General features: G+C 39.3%; 1 protein-coding gene across 1 annotated transcript in view; it reads right to left on the reverse strand.

Moving 5' to 3' along the window:
* Positions 1-4,550: 4,550 nt before the first annotated feature.
* The window catches only part of CLIC4 (chloride intracellular channel 4), a 57,162-nt gene continuing 39,949 nt past the window's right edge, over positions 4,551-21,763 (reverse strand). The window contains exons 4-6 of the mRNA XM_006276769.3: positions 16,044-16,150; positions 10,137-10,318; positions 4,551-8,796 (exon numbers count right to left, since the gene is read on the reverse strand). Of these exons, the coding sequence (XP_006276831.1) occupies positions 8,632-8,796; positions 10,137-10,318; positions 16,044-16,150 (454 nt within the window). The 3' untranslated portion in view covers positions 4,551-8,631. The remainder of the gene's footprint in view (positions 8,797-10,136; positions 10,319-16,043; positions 16,151-21,763) is intronic.

The raw sequence follows: 21,763 nt of genomic DNA on the forward strand, positions 1-21,763 counted from the left end.
CCCTAGATACCATTTAGATTGTTCAGAGACAAGATAAGCTATCCTTCATCTTTCACCTGGCTGAAAACGCATTAGCAGCTTTTCTTTTCTTACTGAAAGCTCTGTATATGCAGCAAGATATGAAATGGGCAACTGAGGCTCTGCAAGAAAGAACATTACAAGGTTCTTCCACACATGGTAGCTACTGGGCATGAAGCTGAGCACACCCGGCTGATGTTGCAAAGACACTAGAGTGAGTTTCTGCGCATTAAAAACAGAAGTCAACTGCAGCTGTGTTTTACTCCTGAACAAAACATCAAGCAGCAAGGACTGCAAAAGCAGAGCGAGGCAAGGAAGGAAAATACGAGTCATGGCTCGACCTCTAAACATCCATGTGAGGACGATGACCGTCAAAGGTTGCCGGACTTAGCACTTAGACATTACCTACCAGAAAAGAACCTGGTTGTCATGTCCGTGATTCTGCTATTTCTTTCAGAATGCTTCTTGTAAGTTTTGCCAAGTCTCCTGCCCCGAGCCACGCAGCTTCTCCCAGCTCCCTTGGGGACTTTACAATCGTCTAATAAATGTCACATGATTTCCCATTTGTTCTCACAGACATAATTCAAGAATATGGGCACATTACAACATAAATGGTTCTCCCCCAAGGTACACCATCAACTCTCTTGAGCAGCAGATGGAAAGGGATATTTCATCTAGTTTGCTTCCTAAGCAAGCTGGAAGATTAACATCACTTCCATGAGAGCTGTTGTGCGTGGAATCCTTATTAGAAGCACTGACAAAAACAACTCTCCTAGGTCTTGCCAAGTCCTTTGCCTGAGACGGCAAAGGAGTTCAGAAGTCCTTTGGCGTCCATTTGTTTATTTATTTATGAAGTTCACATGTTTGATGTTTAACAACATTATTTTAGAGTCTCCATCCAGTAGCAAGAACACAGGAGCTCTTCTCTTCATTCAAAAGAATCATGAGTTCTCTCTTTCTGGCCCTGGAACTCGTTCAGCAGTATCCGTGAGAACTTGTCAAAAACTTAGCTAGACCAATGGCAGTAGGAACTACACCAAGGAAGGCTGCTTATCTCCATATCCACCTTCCCCCCTCCTTGTATATTGGAAGGACAACTTTGGCTCCAGACATCTTAAAGGAGTAAAGTTCCAGAAACCACCAAGCTTTCTTCCTGGCTTCCTTTTTTCCTTCCCTTTGAAAGTTAAGCAGAGCAAGAGGCCAAAATGTTTGTTCTTTGCTTTTTGTGCAGAGTGAATTATTCCATCTGATATTTCTTTGCTTGCAAGAAAATAGGTGTTTATTCCTCATTAAAGAATTTTTAAAGTGAATTCTGAATTCTTCAGCTGTCAAGATATATGGTTAAAACATCTCTCCAGGCAACTGACCTTAAAACTGTACTACAGCTTACATTTGCTCCTATTGCAAAAAAGCAAATACAGATGTAACTCATGTTATCTGAGTTTACACTAACTGTTTTACACATATATAAGCATTTATCATCAAGCATCCCAAACTGCACCATTAGCTCTTTCTGTGCACATGAACGGGCATACAAATGTGCAAACAACTATCCAATCAAGTATGCAATCCATCATGCCATGATCTTTGGTATTTATACAGCACAGACAGGAATTTGGATTCTGAGGTCTTAACCAAGAGCCTTTCCCCATCATTTATCTTGCATGTAGCTGATTTGATATGATTTGGAAAGTATGGCTGAGTTAGGCAGGTGAAGCTCCCAGAGAGTATTTTGAACATAGAACGTTAGATTTCTAAACTGTCTGCTTCACACTGGAGAAATCCTTCCCTGTCCGTATGGACAAACCCAGTGGCTCAGAATGATATACAATGCCTTTCAGAACCCAGAGACAGACATCTTGAGGGCATTCACACTTGTGCATCAATATCATCTCAGAGCCACTGGAGCTATTTAAGTCATATCAGTGACTGAAGACATAAAAGCTAGTCCACTTTCATTTGCCCTCCCAACAGGCACTTGTCCTTGTGGCCATCCTCTACCCAAATGAAGAAAGCAGGCTGAAAAAGTGAATTCCTCTTCTTTCCTCTTCTTTTCACTGGCATAGTTAGTAGAAACCATGGTGGGGTCTCCGTGCCCATTTTGCTACGGTACTTTACAGCTATATATAAAAAAAAAATCCAGTGAAGGAGGAAGTAATTAGAAAACTGTTCCTGGAATTTCCATTGCCCAATTAATATTACTGCAGCTTTTGGCTACTAGTATGTTTTAGCCCCTTTCCAATAAAAACCTGGAGCCCTATTAAAGCATACTAATTGCTAAAGGACTGAACCAAGCCAAATCTAGCTTGATCTTTTAATATATAAAAAAAATGGTAGCCCTGGGTAAAAATGCATCCATTTGAACAGTTCAAAGAGATAAACTTAACTAATGTTGCCCAGAAAAAAAAGTCACGAGCTTATTAACCTCCTAAAGAATATTTCCATCCGAAATGCCAGTGTTTTTAAAGGCAAGTGCCATTACAAGTAAACCTACTGTCTTGTAATACCTTAAGGTGTTAGAGGATTGGGGAGGGGTGGAGACAGCAAGGGAAAGAAGAAAGACTGAAAGAACTGGGTTTGTTTAGTCTACAGAAATAAAGATGGAGGGGACATGTTACAGTATTTAAATATGTAAAAGAATGGTGGGAAGAGAAAGGTTATGAACTGTTCCCCACACTCCCTGGGGATAGGACACACAGTAGTGGGCTTAAATTGTCTGATCTGAGCCTCCATTGTTACTTATGGAAAAACTTAATTGTGAAGATGACGAAACACTGAAACACACTGCCAGGGAGGTTTTAGAACCTCATCATTAACAGGTTTAAAGGAACAGGTTAGATAAGTGTGTCAGGAATGTTTTGCTTTAAGCACTGATACTGTTGAAGCAATGGGTAGTCTAGTGGGCTGCTTAAGGTCCCTTCTGTATTGAAACCAGTAATTCAGGAGTATCATTTTTTTTCTTGGACCAATGCCAAAGGCTAGCAACAGGCTCAGTATGGGTCATTCAATGTGCCTAGAACAGGGTTGGGCAAAATGCGGCCCAGGGGCCAGATGCAGCCTGCCAGGCCATTCTAGGCCCGCAGGGTCCCTAAAAAATGTAGAACATGAATATTAATCTGCCCTGGGCTGCCTGTCATGCGGCCCTCGATGGCTTTCCGAAACTCAGTAAGCGGCCCTCTGCACAAAATAATTGCCCGCCCCTGACCTAGAAAAAGGGGGAAAAAGTGAAGAGGAGAACGGAAAGGACTTAGCCTACAGGTCATTAAAGTTGGGGGAAAGCACTGGTTTCAGTGGACCTAAAATCCATGTGTAAATGCCTGAGAGGTGCTTGGTACCTCCCATCTACATTTATCAAAGTGATAGAAGCTATATTATAAATCAGACAACAAATTAGGGCATAATTCTGTTCTATTCGAAGCAACAGAAAACCTCCAGTTAACTTCACTGGAAGCAAGGCGGTATCCTTAGAGAGGAGTTTAAGCCATCCAGTCTGGATCCAAATTTGTACAACTTCAAGGATATGTGGATCAGAGCTATCAATGAGACTCTGCACTGACCACAGCAAGCATCTCCACAAGACTCCCTGGGTTGTGGCCTTCACAGACTCTATCAAGGCCAGAAGTCCAACTTCTTGCTGGGGGCCCAGGCAGTGAGCACCCTTATTTGGCATGTCATGTGCAGGTGATGGCACCTTGGATCCTGCTTAAGAAAGTCCTTCAGGGCCCTAACAAGACTCCTTCTAAATCAAGCTTAAAACATACGTCATGTGTCCATGCCTGATGAAATGAAGCACTAATCACGTTAGCCTAAGCTATTCTCTTCAAAACTTCATAGTGTTTGATGTTAAGTACTGACAGCACTACAGAGCAAAGAGCTGACATCCACCAGAAGCAAGAAGCACTTAACTCCAAGACAGTAATATTGTCAGGACAGGTTGAGAGGCAGAGGAAAGTAGCTAAAATTCCAAATAAATGTGACTAAGGCCCCAAATCCTAGCTTTTATGTAAAGAACTAGCTGTCAGTTAAGACTCAATACTAGACTTGATTCATTTTTCTCTTTTGTTAAAATACTCTGAAAAATGACTTTTCAATCAAATTAAGTTTCCTGGGAAATTTGAACTTTTTCTAAGAAAAAGTTGGAAGCTAGCCATTTCATTTGGTAATAGTTTGTTTTTTAATATTTTTTGAAAACCAATGCTTCCTAAGAGCAGACTTAAAGACATCAGTTTCTTTACAGAAAACTTAACAGTAAAATTCTAAAAAAAATGAATAGCTTTTCAAGATTCCTGTGAAAAAGCAGCATTTTCCAATCAATTCTACTCACTCTTTTAAATGGATATTATACCTACTTACTTATACCAGTAGCAAAACCAACAATTGTCTCAATCCCCCACTTCAACTGCAAAGCAGTAACAGCAGGGAGATAGTGGGGTGAGGAGCTCTTCAAGGGTTTCATCATAATGCATGTGGTACAACATTATAGGATCTGTGCACACAAATATTGGCCATTAAAAGACAACAGCAAACTCCACTTGATAGTGAAAATATAAATTTTATTTTTTTTTAAACAATAGCTGCCAGCAGTATACCGGTATACCTGTAAAAGATGTTCCAGAGAGTGAAAGATAAGCTTACTACAATAATTTGTATCGACTCTTCAAGTATTTCCTCAATACAGCTCCAATTCCAGCTGTCCTGTCCCTAGAGTTTATACTCTGTCCTGCTCCACCATTCCCCGTACACAAAATGTAACAATTAGTGGCACAAAATCTTGATGGGGTTAAAATGTTTTTAATTTGAGATAAAGTCTAAATTGTGAAGATATTCATTTGACATATCTGAATAATGATCTGAACAGTATGTAAGTTGAAGCATGTAAATTGACTGTACTTAGCCAGCATTTGGTTTGCCTGGAGATACGAATCAGAGGGTTTGGCTCAAGATATCGTTTGTTCATTTGTCTGTGTTCCTTTGATATGAAAAACTAATCTGCTACTTCAGCATAAAAAGTTGATTAAATCTCTCTTATCAAGTTCAATTGGTTTAGACATGCCCATTCCAGAAAAACATCAATTTTATGGGAAAATGTGAATGTGCAAACTACATGTCTATAGCATTCCACATGGGACATTCACAGCGTCAACAAACAATAGATGCATAGGAAAGTTTTGGAGTGCACGAAATCACTCAAAGAGTTCACACGCATCTTTTTCAACATGCAGTTCTGTACTACATAGGAAGCTTTTTCAAAAAGGCTTTGTTAAATGTGTGTAGTCTACATGATATCTGTTCTTTCACCAAAGAGGGTAGGGAGAAAACAGCAGGTTTCCCATTAATAAGGGTTATGGAACATGCATAATCATGTTTTAATGGGAGTATACAATATTTCAGATTGAAAACGAAGTATTCAGCATGCCAATGCATGCAGCCAACTTACAAACTGGAATGCCTAGTCAAAAAACAGCAGTTACTCCTTAGAAGTCGTAGAAGGGGCTAGGAGCATCAGTTAAAATTAAACAGGGGGCAGAGTGGTTGCTGTTTAAAATGCACTGAGTTGTAACTTTCAAAGATCAGATTTGTAAACACGTTGGCAGAAGCCAAGAATTTACATGGCTGTGAAAGGACCTTTAAATAATACAGTGCTGATGATTGAAGCCAGATTAAAATGACCTATCCAAAAAACCCATCTAGCACAGGCAGCTAGCACTTCAATATACCACCCCTCAACACTGCACTGTTCTAACCTGAAGAGATCACGTCTGGAAGTTAAAGATGCTCCATCTCCCATTACATTCTTGGTCTCTATGCTGAAGTCACCAACAAGCAGGCTGGTACTCGTGATGCACCATGACGTAGATATGCATCTACCAGGAAATTAGAAACGTAGCGAAGTCCTTTGTTACTACTAACCTGGTCCTTGCGTGAACTGGGCCTACAAGGGAAAGGGTCCCTGATGATCAATAACTCACTTCACTGTAATAAGAAATACATTAGTGAATGCCAAAGACAGCAAGAGCTTTAAAGCTGTTTCTAAGCTTTTAGCCATAACTTTTAAAATTAATTATAGTATATTATATTGGACATCCATAGTTTGAGGATTGACCAGAAAGATTTGAGAAAAGTTATAAAGCATGGCTGGTTTATACTCTGACAAATTAGGCATGAAAACTGTACGTCTGATCTTAATTATGTGAGCACAATTAAAACAGCAAATGGATTACTGCATGAAAATGTGTTTTGTGATCACGTGCATATGCTTACCCGATTATATCAATTGTGTATATAACAAGCGCTAATTAGTTAGAAAATAGGGTCCAATCTCTCAATTAAGCTTCAAACAATTTAAGATTACCACCTTGATTTAAGGCCTTCTCTGGACTAGATCACATCCACCTAAATTGCTCCCCATTTTCCATTTTTAAGAACTATACAGTGACAAAAAGCACCCCATCAATAAGCTTCCATTCTGCTGTACATACCAGCTTGTTGTTTCAATATAAACCAACCCATATTTTAACCTGGCAAAATGAAAATCATTCCCTTCTCTGGATGTCACACTGGCAAACACTAAACCCCTAAGAGGATTATTACTGCTGAAACAAACTTTATTCATGGTGCGAACGTGCAGTTAGGATACAATAAATCTAGAAAGGCTACAATTAAATTATTTCTACCCAGGCTGCTCTGTAGTATTTCCTTTCACATGCCTGAACACTTTTGTAATATACATAATAAGGTTTAAGCATATCAACTGTCTCTGACAAGACTGGTAACAACTCTGAGCTGTTACTGTATTGGAATTCTAGTCCTAGGAAGGCAAGACAAAGGCACCACAAGCCATGTATACAAATATGGAATTTTTACTCTATCACTTCCTATTTCAAGCTAACTTTATGAGTATATAAAGTAGCAAAAGCAGGATGCTTAGAAAAGTTTGGCTGTTTGTCATCAAGCCAGTGCTTACCAAAAAGTTAGTGTATAAAAGTAGGTTTATGTGAGCATTTTTAATGTTATTGCAATATGTTAATTATTTCCAAAAAAACCTAGAAGGAATAGCACTTTCCAGACGTCTAAAAATCAGTTAAATATAAAAAAAAGTATCATTACAAAAAAATAGGCTTATATCTCTAATGTTCTTTGGAGTAGTGTCTGTTGACCCTTTAAAAATTAGATAGTAGTTTATTACATGCATCAAAACTTTGTTTTGTTTTAAGCAAGAAAACCATTCCCCAGTTTAGAAAATCACTTTAAAAAAAATGCAGTGCTATTCCTCAGTGTTGCTGGAGAAAGACTCAATGTATAGAAGTGCAATGATTAACGTTTATATAAAATCGCAGTCCAGGTACATAGGTCAGTGACAGTAAAGGGATAAATCTAGGTTTAAGTTGCTGGAACTTTGTGCACCATTTCTTTTAAAAACTAAAATCAATGAAGGGTTTTTTTCCCCCCTTCAGTAAAAATGCATATTGTACATTAAGGCAAATATTCTTTTTAAAGGTCACTTCAACAAGCTTCAGAAAAATTTCTAATAGAGTTCCTAGCAAGATCCCTACTTTAACTGCTGCAATGGTTCAGTCTGGCATTGCTAATCATTGCACTACTATTCATCACATACAGTAGCTATTTGTCCATTAGAACCTTAGAAGTTTACACAATTTATGAGAGCAGTTTTCCTAGGTAAATATTGCCTGAAAGACTTGCACAGAACAAAAGGTTCTTAACTACTGCAAAGAAAGCCACTTGCAGTTCTTAAATGAACTGATAGCAAGTTCCTAGCTCTTTTGGTTTGCTAGTTAGAATGACATCCTGACCAACGGCTCAAAAGTAAATTTTGAGCAGCCAAATTCAGGTCATCACTGAGGAACAAGCCACTTCTAACATTCATCCAGCTTCAGAAAGCCTGTAGATAAGCATGGTCAACTGCAGCAGGAGTGAGGCTCCCCTGGATAGTATCCAGACCTAGATCTGAACTCCCCAGAAGTGCAGGGCATTCAAATCCAGGGAGCCTGACTGGGTTCATTTACATGGTTTAATTCGACAGTTTAATTTTCCCCCCTTTTGTTGAAAAACAGTTGTCAAGTTTCTGCAAAAGGCTCTTTTGAGTAATAAGATCCCCTTGTGTACAGCTGGGATAGACAAACAGGTACAGTTCAATATGCTGCAGACAAGATAAACAGTTATGAGGAGAACTTCTGAAAAGCAGTAAATTCCAACATACATAAATATTCCTTGTACCATAAGAAAGAGCATCCTGAACCAATCAATAAACCCCAAAGTTTCTCTTCATAGGCAAGGACCAAATGTTTTCAAGTTTATCTACAATTAAATGAAAGCAACAGGGCAAAAGTAATCCCTCATGTCAGAGAGTCTAGAGTTATCCCAATGCAACATTAAATAAACTGTATTCATTTTCAGACTTGCTGCTGAAGAAAAACTAGCTTCAAAACTAAAAAGTTTGCAAATTTTAGGTAATTACTGTACCTGGTCTATCCGTCATAACTTTGAATAACCGCCAATTCATGCAAAATAAATTGCTATTTTATATGAAAAGAGCAGTCTGTTAGAAGCATTGTTATGGAATATGTAAGAAATCATCTCTCTTGCAAGGGCCATTTACTTAGTGAGTCTCTTGGCTACATCACTGTAAGCTATTTCAATCTCTTTTTCTCCAGGACAGGTGTTGGTGAATTCATCCCTGCTATAGGCATTGGTCAGGTATCTCCAAATCCCCGTCATTTCCTTGGGAATATCAAAGTTGCGATATTTTTTGGCTACAACCTAGAACAAAAAAAGACGATGACTGTTTTACACCAGTTGTTCTATCCCTCATTTCACACTTATGTTGTCATCACCAGTAAAAATCAATCTTACAGATGAGCTTCCTTCCATTAATGATAATCAGGGTGAGTAATGTCTGCTCCTTCGGAAGGTACCTAGCCCTAGTGACACTGTCCTCAGATAAACCGAGGGAAGCAGTGAGAATTAACTAACACTGCAAATAAGCCATTTCCACACAAAACTTAACCTGGGGCTCCATCTGCAGTATAACACTGGCAAGGATAGTGAGAGAAGAAGAAATAAACTATAATAGTATAGAAAGTGCTCATTTTCGTTGAGCTATCCTGACATTGTTATATACTTCTGGTAACAGCCATGGCACTTCTCTATAGAGAGAGAGAAAACCGTCTAACATCTGCCCCCTCATTCTCTCTGTACATCTTAAGATGTCCTTATTCTAAGATCAGTGTACTAAACCTTACCCTGACACAGGCTGTAATATTGAGGATGGGTTAGATATTAGGAAAAATTCTCTCACCATCTCACTAGGAGGGTAGTATAGTAAAGAATGGAAAAGGTCACCCAGAGAAGTTGTGGAATCTCCATGCTTGAAGGTTTTTAAGACCCAGCTAGACAAAGCCCTGGCTGGGATGATCTAGTTGGGGCTGGTTCTGCTTTGAGCAGGGGTTGGACTAGATGCGACCTCCTGAGGCCCTTCCCACCCTCATTTTCTATCAGTCTGTCTTCTCCTCTCTCATCTCCTGTAACTGTAATGTCCAAAGTTTCAGACTTCTCAAAGAGCCTCACTGCATTATTACAGAAAGCTACTAAAACTCTTGCTACATTTAACATCTATCTATACACGTACATCTCCTATTTAATTGGTCCACTGAAGTAGAATGGACTGCAGGAATTGTTGTTTGTTTTTAATCTTTCAAATCTATGATTTGTGATGCAGAAAATTCTAGATTCTCTGCAAGGCTACAGTTCTCACATGTCCCTGCCCCCACAAAGATGAGGGTTTGCAAACTAGCTGGAGAATATGCAGCTGCAAAGAGATCTGCAGTGCTGAGGTGCTTGAGCTGTTTTCTGCTTTTACTTCGAAGTGCTCTATTTGCCCAATCAGCTGGAGCACAGCCACAGTCCCATGAAGCTGCGCTCCTTGAACTAAAAGCCACAGCAATTAGCTGAGCAGCATGTTCTTAATTAGGGGTGTCTCGATACAATTCAAGCAGGTTGTGAACCATCCCTATACAGAAAAATCCAGGTTCTTCTGTTTATTACACACCTGGTTTCAAGAGGAACTGAACCAACTGTTTCAGCCCATTAAAATCACTTACCTTGACGATGTGTAGTTTAGGCAGCAGGTTGCAGTCAGCTAATGTCATCTCATTGCCATCCAAAAACTTGCGAGTAGAAACAGTGATATCTTCCATACTGTTCTCATCTATCTCATCGGGAAGAGGAGAGTTCAGGTACTCATCCAGTTTTTGCAGAGTTTTCAAGAGACCACGCTCCAAGGCTGAAGGACAGGAATATAACTTTATGTAGAAACAGAAAAAAAAGTGGACAGGAAGTTGCAATACAATTTTCAGAGCTATAGATGAGGTGTGGGTATTGATACAGGAAACACAGCTGGCCCTTATTTCCTCTCCCTGATGCAGTAGAAGGCAAGAGAACTGGCTATCTATTAAGCATCAGGGAAACATGCAGAACTGCTATCATTTTAATCTCTTTTCTTAAGAGTCCATACTTTCAAAAAAATTAAGTCAAGACTGTATGTTAAGTACAAATAAATACATATAAAAAAACCAAACTCCAACAGAAAGCCAGATATTTTTACTTCCTCATTCATAACAGCACATCAGATCCTTTTTATGATACTTGCTTAATCCAGAGGTAGCCTTCTGTACCACTAAGGTTGCTTAAACAAATTTGCATTGCTGTTGTAGTTGTAGCTGAGCCAATATCTTGTAATGTGCCAAAAGTCATGGGCTTAACACAGGCAATGATTTTGCTCCCTCTGTAACTTCCTCTTCCTTCACAGATGACAAAACAGCCCTCTTCCCTTTCAAACATTTTTTCATTGACAAATTAGATTTAACTACAGACTATGTAAAGAGCACTGCTATAATTGTTTTGAACAACTTCTCTTTGCTCCACAGGTTTAACAGCTCTTTTCCCATTTTAAATGACCCCATTCATTAACATAATGAGGTTAAATGAAAGCTACTGTTCAGAGTGGCATTTATCTTAGGCTGTATCCTAGACAGGAGTTAAGGGCAGCACCACTTCAACACTATTTCAATTTCTTGTGTCATTTGTGGCAAAGATACTCTTAAAGCAAAATTTATGGAAGTTGATATGAAAACCATATTGAAGTCTGTGCTAGCCACCATAATGGAATAAATTACAATTCAAATAAATCTAATCTTAGAATTTGTCTATATGGAAACAGGAAATAAAGTCAGTAAAAATGAATTGATATTGTTAAGTTAGATTAAAATAAGATTCCCAAGTCTGCAGAAATTATTTTATTTAAAAAGTCATGCGTCTAATTATTTCAATTCTTCATATAGATAAGTTAAATGAAAAGTAACTGCAACTGACTGTATCATTCTTCCTCAGGTCAGGGAAGCTGTTTTGTACCTAAAACTCATCTAAGCTTCTCCCCCAACAATCAAGTTTATCCAATAAATGGTATTATGAACACATCTAGTTTCTCAAATATTCCCTGAACCATCACAGCGGCAAGTCCTAATTTTTCAAGATACATTCATCAAAGGCAGCAGTAGAGGGCAGTATAGCCCACAAAACTAATCCAAAACTTAAGTACAAAACACTAGGCCTTATGGAAAGCTTGCTTCTTCCAAAAATTGAAACATAGCAGGCAAATATTGGATTGTGCATTTCTTAAGCTTTCCTCCCAACATATGCAGGATAAGACAACATTCCTACTTTATTTGACTTGAATGCTAAGGAAGTTCAGATACAAAATTTGAGAAACCCAGAGCTACTGCTAGTTTAATGCAGTTAAATACAATGTAAATTCTCTAAAGGAGTGGTTTTCAACCTGTGGTTGACAGACCCCTGGGGATCCCGCAGACTGTATCTACAGGGTCCATAAAAGATGATTATGATCAATCACAAGTACATGAATACCCACACATACAATTCAAAGGGGTCTGCATCTCCATTAGAAATTTTTAGGGGTCCGCAAATAAAAAAAGGTTGAAAACCACTGCAGGTTACAGTAATTACTAAAAATCTTCTCCACCAGCCTGGTAAAGCTTCTATATTCTGTATAAAAATGTCAGCCCTTGATAAAAGTTAAAATTGGTGAAGTGTACAGTCCCTTGGCAAGCACTATTTTTAAGGACAGCCTGACAGAAGAAGAACTGCTGTCTTACAACATACAAATAGTTTAATATGGAGCTGTAAAGAGGAGAGGGAAGAGGAAGAAAACAATGGCTAAAATAACACCCCACTCTCTGCAGGCATTTGAGGGCTGTTAGGCAGTGATGGCATAACTGGACCTCTGGGTTCTCAAGCCTTCTAAGGACTACACCAGTTTATTGAGAGATCTGGACACACAAATAGTGAGTAAGCCTTGCAGAGAAATTTGACTGACACGCAGACCTCTTCCAGGGATATCTGAAGACATTAGCCCTGCCAAATTTACCATCTGGCAATCGTATGATTTTTGAAGATAGTTTTTTTTTCAAAAAGTCTACATGTAAATGTTCCTTCCCCTCTTAAAAACTTGTTCCCTTTGTTAAAAACACAATACTTGAAGCAAGCTGTTTGATCATAGACCCCTGAAGGATTCTCAAGTCCAGAATCTATTATAAAAGTGGGAAAACTGTAGGTAAGTAAATGGTCAAGACTTGGCATTAAGACACCAGGAAAAGGAAAGAGGTGCAGCTAGATCCAACTATGACATTTTAAAATTGTGCCACAATAAAGAAGTCATCTCACTTGTTACCAGTGGCTCCCTAGTCTGTGGGGAAAGTTGTAAAAAATCTTACTCTTAAGTGCTCTGCAAAAAGTTCAGATCAGTTATTGTCATTTGTATTGTAAAAACTGCTAGTATTAGAGACTCCTGAGAAGTATACTTGGGATGGGAATAAAGTAATAAAACCAAAATCTAAGGTGAACGCTGAAGAACAACAAATGCATTTCAGATGAAAGCAACTGAAATGAAAACAGCACTGTACAATCAGGATTCACTTTACAAGTATTGAAATCCTTTTGGTTGACCACTGACCTTGAATTAAGTTACTTTAAAGTAAGTTAAAGCAGTTCATAAACCTACAGCAAAATCCATCAAGGGACTGCTACAAAGTGAAGCAGAACTGTCCTGAACATTTTCTTGAACAGAGCTACTATAATAGGTCCCCCAAGGCAGACAGTTGCTTGGCAACTGGGAATTCTTATTTACCAATAAGTAGTTTAATCTAAAAGGTCTACACATTATGAATTCAACAATCCATTGTGCCTTTAGTCTAGATTGGTTATGTCATTTTAAGGTCAGAGATTAGAGAGTTATCCTTGGCAGTGTCAATGCAAGAGAAAAGGGTATAAGAGGTTTTTAGTAAAAGTTATGTTTAAACAGCAGTACATTTTTATTCTAAATTAAAGCAGTCAGATTATCAGTTAATTTAGATGGATTTCTGTTTATTAGACCACAAGCTAAAATGCACTTCAAAATCTAATCAAGGTCTCCTAGATTAATAATCATACCCATCATCAAAATTGCTCTTCAGCAGCTTCATTTTAATATAGATTTGCTGTACCCACTGAACACAAATGCTATCTGGGTGACAATTCCCAAAAGGCAGAGCCAGCCTTTGACTATATATTACGTAGTGTATCATTATGCAATACACTGGAAAGTAAATCCTAAAAAGCAAGCTCAATTTTTACCTGTAAAAACTATCCTGATAATTAAAGACATATCACTAAAAAAAGCTAGATGCAGTAAAGTGTACATGTATGCCAATCAGAAAAAAATAACTGAAAATGACTATTGCATATCTGCTTGTTAATGTAATAGCATATAAAGCATTAGAGTGTGAGCAAGTATTTAGCTAGCCTAAAGCCTTGCTCATTTGAAACTGGTATTTGCATTTTTATTCTTTTTACTTGTCCTTTACAGCTAGAGGGCACGTCTGCAGTCTTTGCCAAAAGAAAGATGTTAAACTTTGCTTCAACTGCAGAGAATGCAAGCTAGTTTTACAAGTCTTGAGCTGGAAGTGGTTACCTGTACATTTTAAAGGACATGCTTGATCTTTGTAAGGCAAGGTACCAATATAGATGGCAGATGCCTGTATTTGCCAGGCAGTAGATTACATTAGACCTAGTTCCAGGGAAAATGCTTCTCAGAGAAACAAAAGGCTGAGACAAGTAGCAGCAAAATCTATATCTATATAAACCAAACAGACAAGGGCTGTGTACTTACAAATGTCTGAAAAATAGAGTAAAAAAAGTTAATTCAAATCCTTTGCATAAGGAACAGTCTATTCCTCTAAGTCTTAAAGTGCTACCTGGTTTCCAGATGCACAAGTTAGAACTAGAAGCGTGCCAAAGTGGTGGGTGGGGAAAGGATGGCAGGCAAATTCAGAGTCTGAGACCACTCAGACACTTGGAGACTGCACAAAGCTCCAAGTCACTGGTCATTCACAGGACTAATTTAACTCACAGGACGAGCATAGTTCCCCAGAAAGTTAAATTAAAATCGAGTTTTTATACAGAAGTACTTAGCAGCACTTTCACAGCAAATCACTTTGCATCTGCATTCCTCGATAGGAGTTAGTAATGCTGTTCAGGTCAGTTTTTCATGATTTTTTAAGCGCACACTATACTGTTTTTATTTATTTTTTAAATCTGTCCTCAGATGCACATACCTTACACTGAGTTTTCAGAAGTGCTGAGAATTAACAACTCTGGACAAAGTCAGATACAATTACTCTGCACCTCCAAAAATGTAGAGGATCAACTCCCAAAGAAGAAAGCCAGAAGTAGATGGTCAGGGGGGCACTTCATTTAAGTGTGCAGAACATATCAGCATAAGCATGTCTACAAAGGAAGGACTTTCTCAAACATCTTAAAGAAGGAGGGGATCAGCTTACCAAAACTCTAACTTACTGCAGAAAATGAAAACGCGGTATTGTACGTGAGCCAATTCACAGCATGTCACAGGACACAGCTAGACCATAAACTGATTTTACCTAACCAGGGTACCCTCAGATACGCTACACTGCTTTCTGTGGGAGCTACCTCCTGAACTGGGAGCAGCATAGCTGTGCCTGCATGGGGCCAAGGATGGGTTAAAAAAAGATGATCACTAGTATTGATTACCTGTCCAAAGTCCCAAACACACCACATCGCTGCAATGTTTGCAGAACTGGAAGCAAGCTGCATGGAGCACCGCAGGGTCTGAGGGCTCTGCTACCACACATGACAAGCCTGCAGCCTAGACTTGACCTCAGTGAGGCCATGTGGGCAAGGGGAAGACCGGGGGCCACATACCTTTAACAACCCCGAGATGGGCATTTACAACACTTCACTGGACAGCCCGCCTGCTCTGGCTCTCTCAAGACTGACTGAGAAGTACTGGGTGGGAATTCACTGACCCAAAACACAAAAAGCTCTCTGATGTCTAGAAGGGAAATTTTATTAAAACCATTTAAGTCACAGCCTGCTGTTACAAACTCCCTTCTGTTTTACAACCCTTAACGCACCTATAATTAGTAACCCAGCGCCATTAATAATATCAACTGTAACACATGAAGGACATGTAGCAAACTCCCATTCAGCAGAGCTATGAAATTGGTCCAAAGCACAGTTGATATTGCCTGCTCCCAAGAAGGAAAAGGAAGCAAGTCAAAGTACTATCCTCTCTTGCATCCCCAGCTTTAATAGCTGCATTGTCAGCACTTTTGTCTGCCTAAAACAGTGCCTCTGTATAGCTTTAATATGCCTGCCTTATGTGATCTGGGCATCTCCTGCCTTCATAAAGCAAAATCAGATCAAGATTAAGGAAGTCACTTGTAGGCATCAGTGATGTTGCCTGTACACAAAAACTGTAGCATACCTGGTTTTGCCTTGTAGAAACAATTACTCTGCAAATAAATTGAACACACACAGTAAAAGTAGGAGTGAACAAGCAAAAACTGCTATTGCTGTACCCCCAACATTCAGTGAAATATCAAAATACTAGAGATTACAGGACCAAAGTATCCTACCTTCATTAGTTTCTGGTCTGGAATTCTTGATAAATGCAGAAAATTTGGCAAAGATGTCCATTCCTGCAGTGTTTGATTCTGGGTGTTTTGGTGAAAGCTTTAAGTACCTAATCAGAAAACAGTTTGGTTTATGGACAAGTTTTATCATGATAAGCCTACAGCAACACAAATGCAACTGGCAGTCCACTCATTATCATTAATGCCACAAAACAAGAAGTCTTAGAAATCCTACACAAGCTATCTCTCTTAGTTGCATATTATAATCATGCATTTTTCATTAGCAATCAATTCTGAAAGCAGTCAGAAGTCACTAGGTACACCGTTTGGCTCTGAGTGACAAATGTCAAGTAGTTTAGGCCCAAAAGTTTAGGTTTCCAAAACCCTCCTTAAAACCTGGGTTTCTTGAAACACACCAGTAGACCACACCAATTCAAACTAGTGGTTCTCAACCATGTTAGATTCAAGACAGCCCTCAGAAACTGTGAGCCCTTAAGCTTTCACTTGTTTCTTGAGCAAGGAAACATGAGAGCAATTCTTGTTGCAAAGAACACGGCAAGCCCACAGCGTGGCAGAAAGTTTGACATTCTGGATTTCTTTTTGAAGTCTCTGGGTTGATCTTGTGAATCCTGTGGCACACTGGTTGAGAATCACCAATTTAAACACCGATGACACTGCAGACCACAAGAGCCAGAAAATAAGAACGGCCAAAAGTGAAACGGACTTGTTTTGTACTCGTGGTACAGCTTAATGATCTGTGGAGACTGAATGGTATCAGGATTGAAGCAATGTATTTTTTTTTTTAAATCACTTCCAACAACCTAAGAAGATACCAGAAATATGTGCAAGGAATTTAAAAACAAAATTACAGTTAACATAAGTGTGCCTAAAATGTCCTTTAGCTTATCTCAATGCGTCTGAGCTATATACAACATGAGCCAGGATCTCTGGAATTCTGTAGCACTTCGGTGCTTATTGCTGCGATAAGAATTACCAGAGGACCGCCAAATCCTGCTCAAGGACATGAAATAAAAAACACTTAACAGCACAATATGAGTATTCAGTTACATTGGGATTTAAGGGCACAGCTAGAAGTTCTGGATTGGCTATGCATTGTAGTTACATACTCAATGGATTCAGTATTTTACTTACAAATTCTTGAAGATTAGGAGACTGAAATTTCAAGTTAAACTTTACAAATAAGTTAATTTGCAGCAAAAGAAAACAAAAAACACCCTTTAATGATATTTCCATAACCTACTGCTCTTTTTGTGAAGCAAGAATGTTTTTAAAAGCTTCTTATCACTATGTAAACTGGATTAATGGATCAAATATAATTGGTATGTCTATAGCTCAACTAAGAGCAGTGCATATTCTTGTCTAGTCAGCGACAAGTGAACTTGTGCTTGTTTCTAGGGTAGACCAGTTAGTTGCCCCAATTTTGCTAGAGTATTTTTAACAGTAAATCTGATGCCTGCAGGTAGAAGTTCATATTTTACATAAAACTATCTCCACAAACTGGGCTGTGTTCCTTCCTGTGCTCCCTTTACTTATGTGCACCTTCAGCAGTTATACAACTATAACTATAAAATTCAGGAGAAGTCAACACAATACTATGCACCTTATGCCACCACTTCCATTCTCTCTGTAGGTATAGAGATGCCCACAATTTCAGACAGAGCCCTTGCTATAGAATATTCTGTTGAGTACAGCGAGATATACTTAAGGCAATAAAATAAATTAAATTAAATTTCATAGGTTACCAAAAGAAAGAGATATCCACAAGCAAAAGAAAAACAACGATCACTGCAATTCTCTGAAATTTTTCCCCAAAAAACAAGCAGCAGCAGGCCACTTAAGTCAGGAATATTATGGTCTTCTTTCAGATGGTACTAGTTTAAATCTTGTGTATTCCAGAAAGGAATGAAGTTAAGACAGTGTCAGGAGCACACCAATCTCTGGTTGAGAAAATTTAAAAAAAATTGAAAATCAAGACTGAATTGGATGTTTGAACACTTCAGTTTTCATCCTTAGGAAGTCCTTACTTCCTATATGCTGACTAGATTGAAGGATTGTGCTTTCAATTTCCACCCCAGCCCCCAAAACAAATCACATAAAAAACAAAAACCCCACAGATGTATTCATATTCTATATAAAACTTTTCTGCTACCTGCTAGACTACACGAACATTAAAAATGCTTCAGATTTTCTATGTCTGTCCCTTCACAGTATGCAACTTTAATTGACTGAGCCTCAATTTAATTGCCAGAAGCTCAGCCCAGATCATGTGTCACATACCTCAAAGCTTGAAGGTGTCACGGCAGAGTTTTTGATTTAACCCCCTACAAACAAATGACTCGCTTCTAGAAATGTAATCTGGATTTTGAACAACTCAGCTGGCAGGCCATGGTTTGACAGACATCTTTAACTAGCTGATCTTCTGTAATATTCCATGTAACAACTTGAAATGTGAACGTTAAGTAAATAAAGCTCTTATAGTATTACAGAGACAAGGCTCAGGGAAGGTTTACAATGAAATCCAACCATTTATTTTAAATAACAGTCTTGCTTTCCAATCAATAAGAGGGCTTTACTCGCCTAGAGTAACTGATAACTGATCAATTCTGTTGGGCCTTTGTGTTCAGATGGCCTAAGACAAGGGCTCTTTTCTATTCAAAGAACAGTTTAAGGTAGACCAACATATTTGAAGTAATAGCTTTCAGATTAAAGAAATATTTTTCATAGCCTTAACTTTCTGACTTTTGCTTACATAAAATAAAATAACTCTTATACTCCTACACTATCAAAGCATTTTCCACCCTGAAGAATATTTAAAAAATCGTTAGTTCAAACAATCTTTAAAGGCTTGTTTCGGAAGGAGAGAAAAGCAGTGAGACTAGATCTCCTGGACAACAGAGTATGCATCTGTCTTAATACATTTTCTATTTGTCCAGTTCTGTGTAGTCCTACTTCTAAACCTCAAACTACTCCATTGACGAAAGAAAAATATTATCATTTCTCCTCATGTTTTTTGGAGTGAGCCTATAAATCAAGCATATTGTGCTTGTAACAGCATAGGGAGAGTACAGCAGAAAGCTGCCTTTTTATCACTGCAATGCAGTGCTCAATGAGTGGAGAATTGGGCTCCACACACAATAAAGTGTAACTGTAGTCAAGCATGTGCTATTTGCTTTGCTCTATTTCTCTTGCTTGTTTAAGGGAAAGATTAAAACCCCCCCCCACAAACATGTAACAAAGCTACTTGTCCTAGAAGGTAAATGGTCATTGATCCGAAGTCCACTAACAAAGGAAGAAAAAATGGTAATATCTAGAAACACTTCCTCATAAGAGAAACAGCTCAGCTAGCCAGAGACTAAGCATGTCTGAGCACTGACAGCCTGCCAGAGAGAGGAGAAAGTCAGGAGCTTGTAGGATACCTGACACCTGACACCATTTTCTGCTCTTGCACTAGATGATCTCAAATTCAGGCAGTTTCTGTGTCTTTCTACAATCTCCATAGTTTTAAGGCTCAATCACAGCCTCAGAGACAGTACATCTGCAACAGGGGCATATTATTGGGCGTGCGTGAACACACATGATATTTTGGAACAGCCAGCTACTGCCAACTTCCACATGTCATTGATTCTTAATGTATGCAACGATTTCCCCTCTCCCACTGTTCCATTATTTATTTATTCATTCATTTTTACATGCAGGAAAATAAGGAAGCATAATGGCTTCATAATGCAAAATATATAAGCCACCAATGCTTCAAGTGAGGTCAATACATTGTTTTAACCCACATCAGCTTACTTTTAGAATTGCTGCAAACAAATCTTGGGATGAACACTAGCAGATTAGCTTAAAATTACTTCATTGATATATAAACCCACTTTCATTCCCCAGACAGTTTAACTCTTATTGGCATATAGCTTGGGCACATTGACCCCAATCACCAAAACTGAAAGTTCTATAGCCACAAATACATAATTATAAATAATGGTATCAGTTATAAATAATCTCTAATCTGTTTTTACATACTACATTCTTCCTAACTGAATGGATTTCATAAAAATATATATATTTTTTGCCTAAAATATTTAAGACTTCAGTTCATGTTGCCAAGACTTGAATACCAGTAAACAGGCATGGAGAAAAAAACCCTTATTAGTACACAATACTGTCCTGCTGCTGGTCCTGGGTAGGACCGTAAACTGCATCTGACTGAGGGCCTGGTAGCAACGTGGTGAGACTACTGGTGGTAGGGTAGCTTCTATAAAATGCCATGATGTTGCAACTTTCAGAGTAAGGCGAGTATAGGGCACTAGCCCTCACTGCCTTGTGGGTAGTCCTTGGTTGAAGTAAGGCTAAGGTACACCACCCCAAGCGAAATGCATTCTTGCCGAGGCATTGGGCAGTCAGCAGCAGCTCCAATCTGTTGCTCTCTGGCAGCGGTTACAACCATCGAGACACTGAATGCCTGGACTCTGTCTCGGTGGTCAGAAGTGGGGATGGCATGTCTAGGGCAGCCTCTCCTCCTCCATACTCTTGCCTAGGCACATGTGTTGAAGGTCTTGGTATGATGTTTGCAGGACTCCGTAAGGGGAATAAGGAACCAGAGGAAGCTACTAAGGCATCCAAGCAGCCCTAATTCAGGGATGGCCTGCTTGCCTTTCTTGAGGAAGACCCTAGAAAACAACCCAATCTATCCTGCCCAAACTGAAATAAAACGACTTGAATGCTAGACATTGAGGCAGCATATGGATCTATGAAACTTGTAACAAGCTGTGTCACTCTCAAATTGGGCTTGTTAGCCACAAGCAAAGTCATCAGGCATCTGACTGGACCTCTTAACAGATGCACAGTATTCCAGAAGATCAGCGGTTGGCTATATACTACTGTAGGAGGCTTACTTTAGCTTTCTAGTTCCTATTTGAGAGCAACTCAAATCCAAGATGAGGTTCATAGATTCATAGATGCTAGGGTCAGAAGGGACCTCAGCAGATCAAGTCCGACCCCCTGCCTAGGCAGGAAAGAGTGCTGGGGTCACATGACCCCAGCCAGATGCCTATCCAGCCTTCCCTTGAAGACCCCCAGGGTCACCACCTCCCTTGGAAGCCTATTCCAAATTTTGGCCACCCTTACCATGAAGAAGTTTTTCCTGATATCTAGCCTAAATCTGCTCTCTGTCAGTTTCTGACCATTGTTCCTTGTTACCCCAAGAGGCGCCCTGGTAAACAGAGCATCTCTGATCCCTTGCTGCGTTCCCCTAATGAATTTGTAGATGGCCACAAGATCACCTCTCAGCCTTCTCTTGCAGGGACCTAAACCTCTTCAGCCTCTCAGTCTCTCCTCATAGGGCTTGTCTTGTGCCCCTAACCATACGAGTGGCCCTCCTCTGGACCCTCTTGAGTTCATCAACATCCTTCTGGAAGTACGGTGCCCAAAACTGGACACGGTACTCCAACTGCGGTCTGACCAATGCCACATAACAGGGGAAGTATCACCTCTTTGGTTCTATTTGTCATGCATCTGCTGATGCATGCTAAAGTGCAGTTAGCTTTGCTGATGATTTCATCACACTGATGACTCATGTTCATCTTGGAGTCCACTATGACTCCAAGATCCCTTTCCGCTTCTGTGCTGCTGAGAGGGTCACTTCCCAGCCAGTAGGTGCGCTGGATATTTTTGCGCCCTAGATGCAGCACTCTGCACTTGTCCTT

Source organism: Alligator mississippiensis, chromosome 6 (genome assembly GCF_030867095.1).
Source record: "Alligator mississippiensis isolate rAllMis1 chromosome 6, rAllMis1, whole genome shotgun sequence".
Classification (NCBI taxonomy): domain Eukaryota; kingdom Metazoa; phylum Chordata; order Crocodylia; family Alligatoridae; genus Alligator; species Alligator mississippiensis.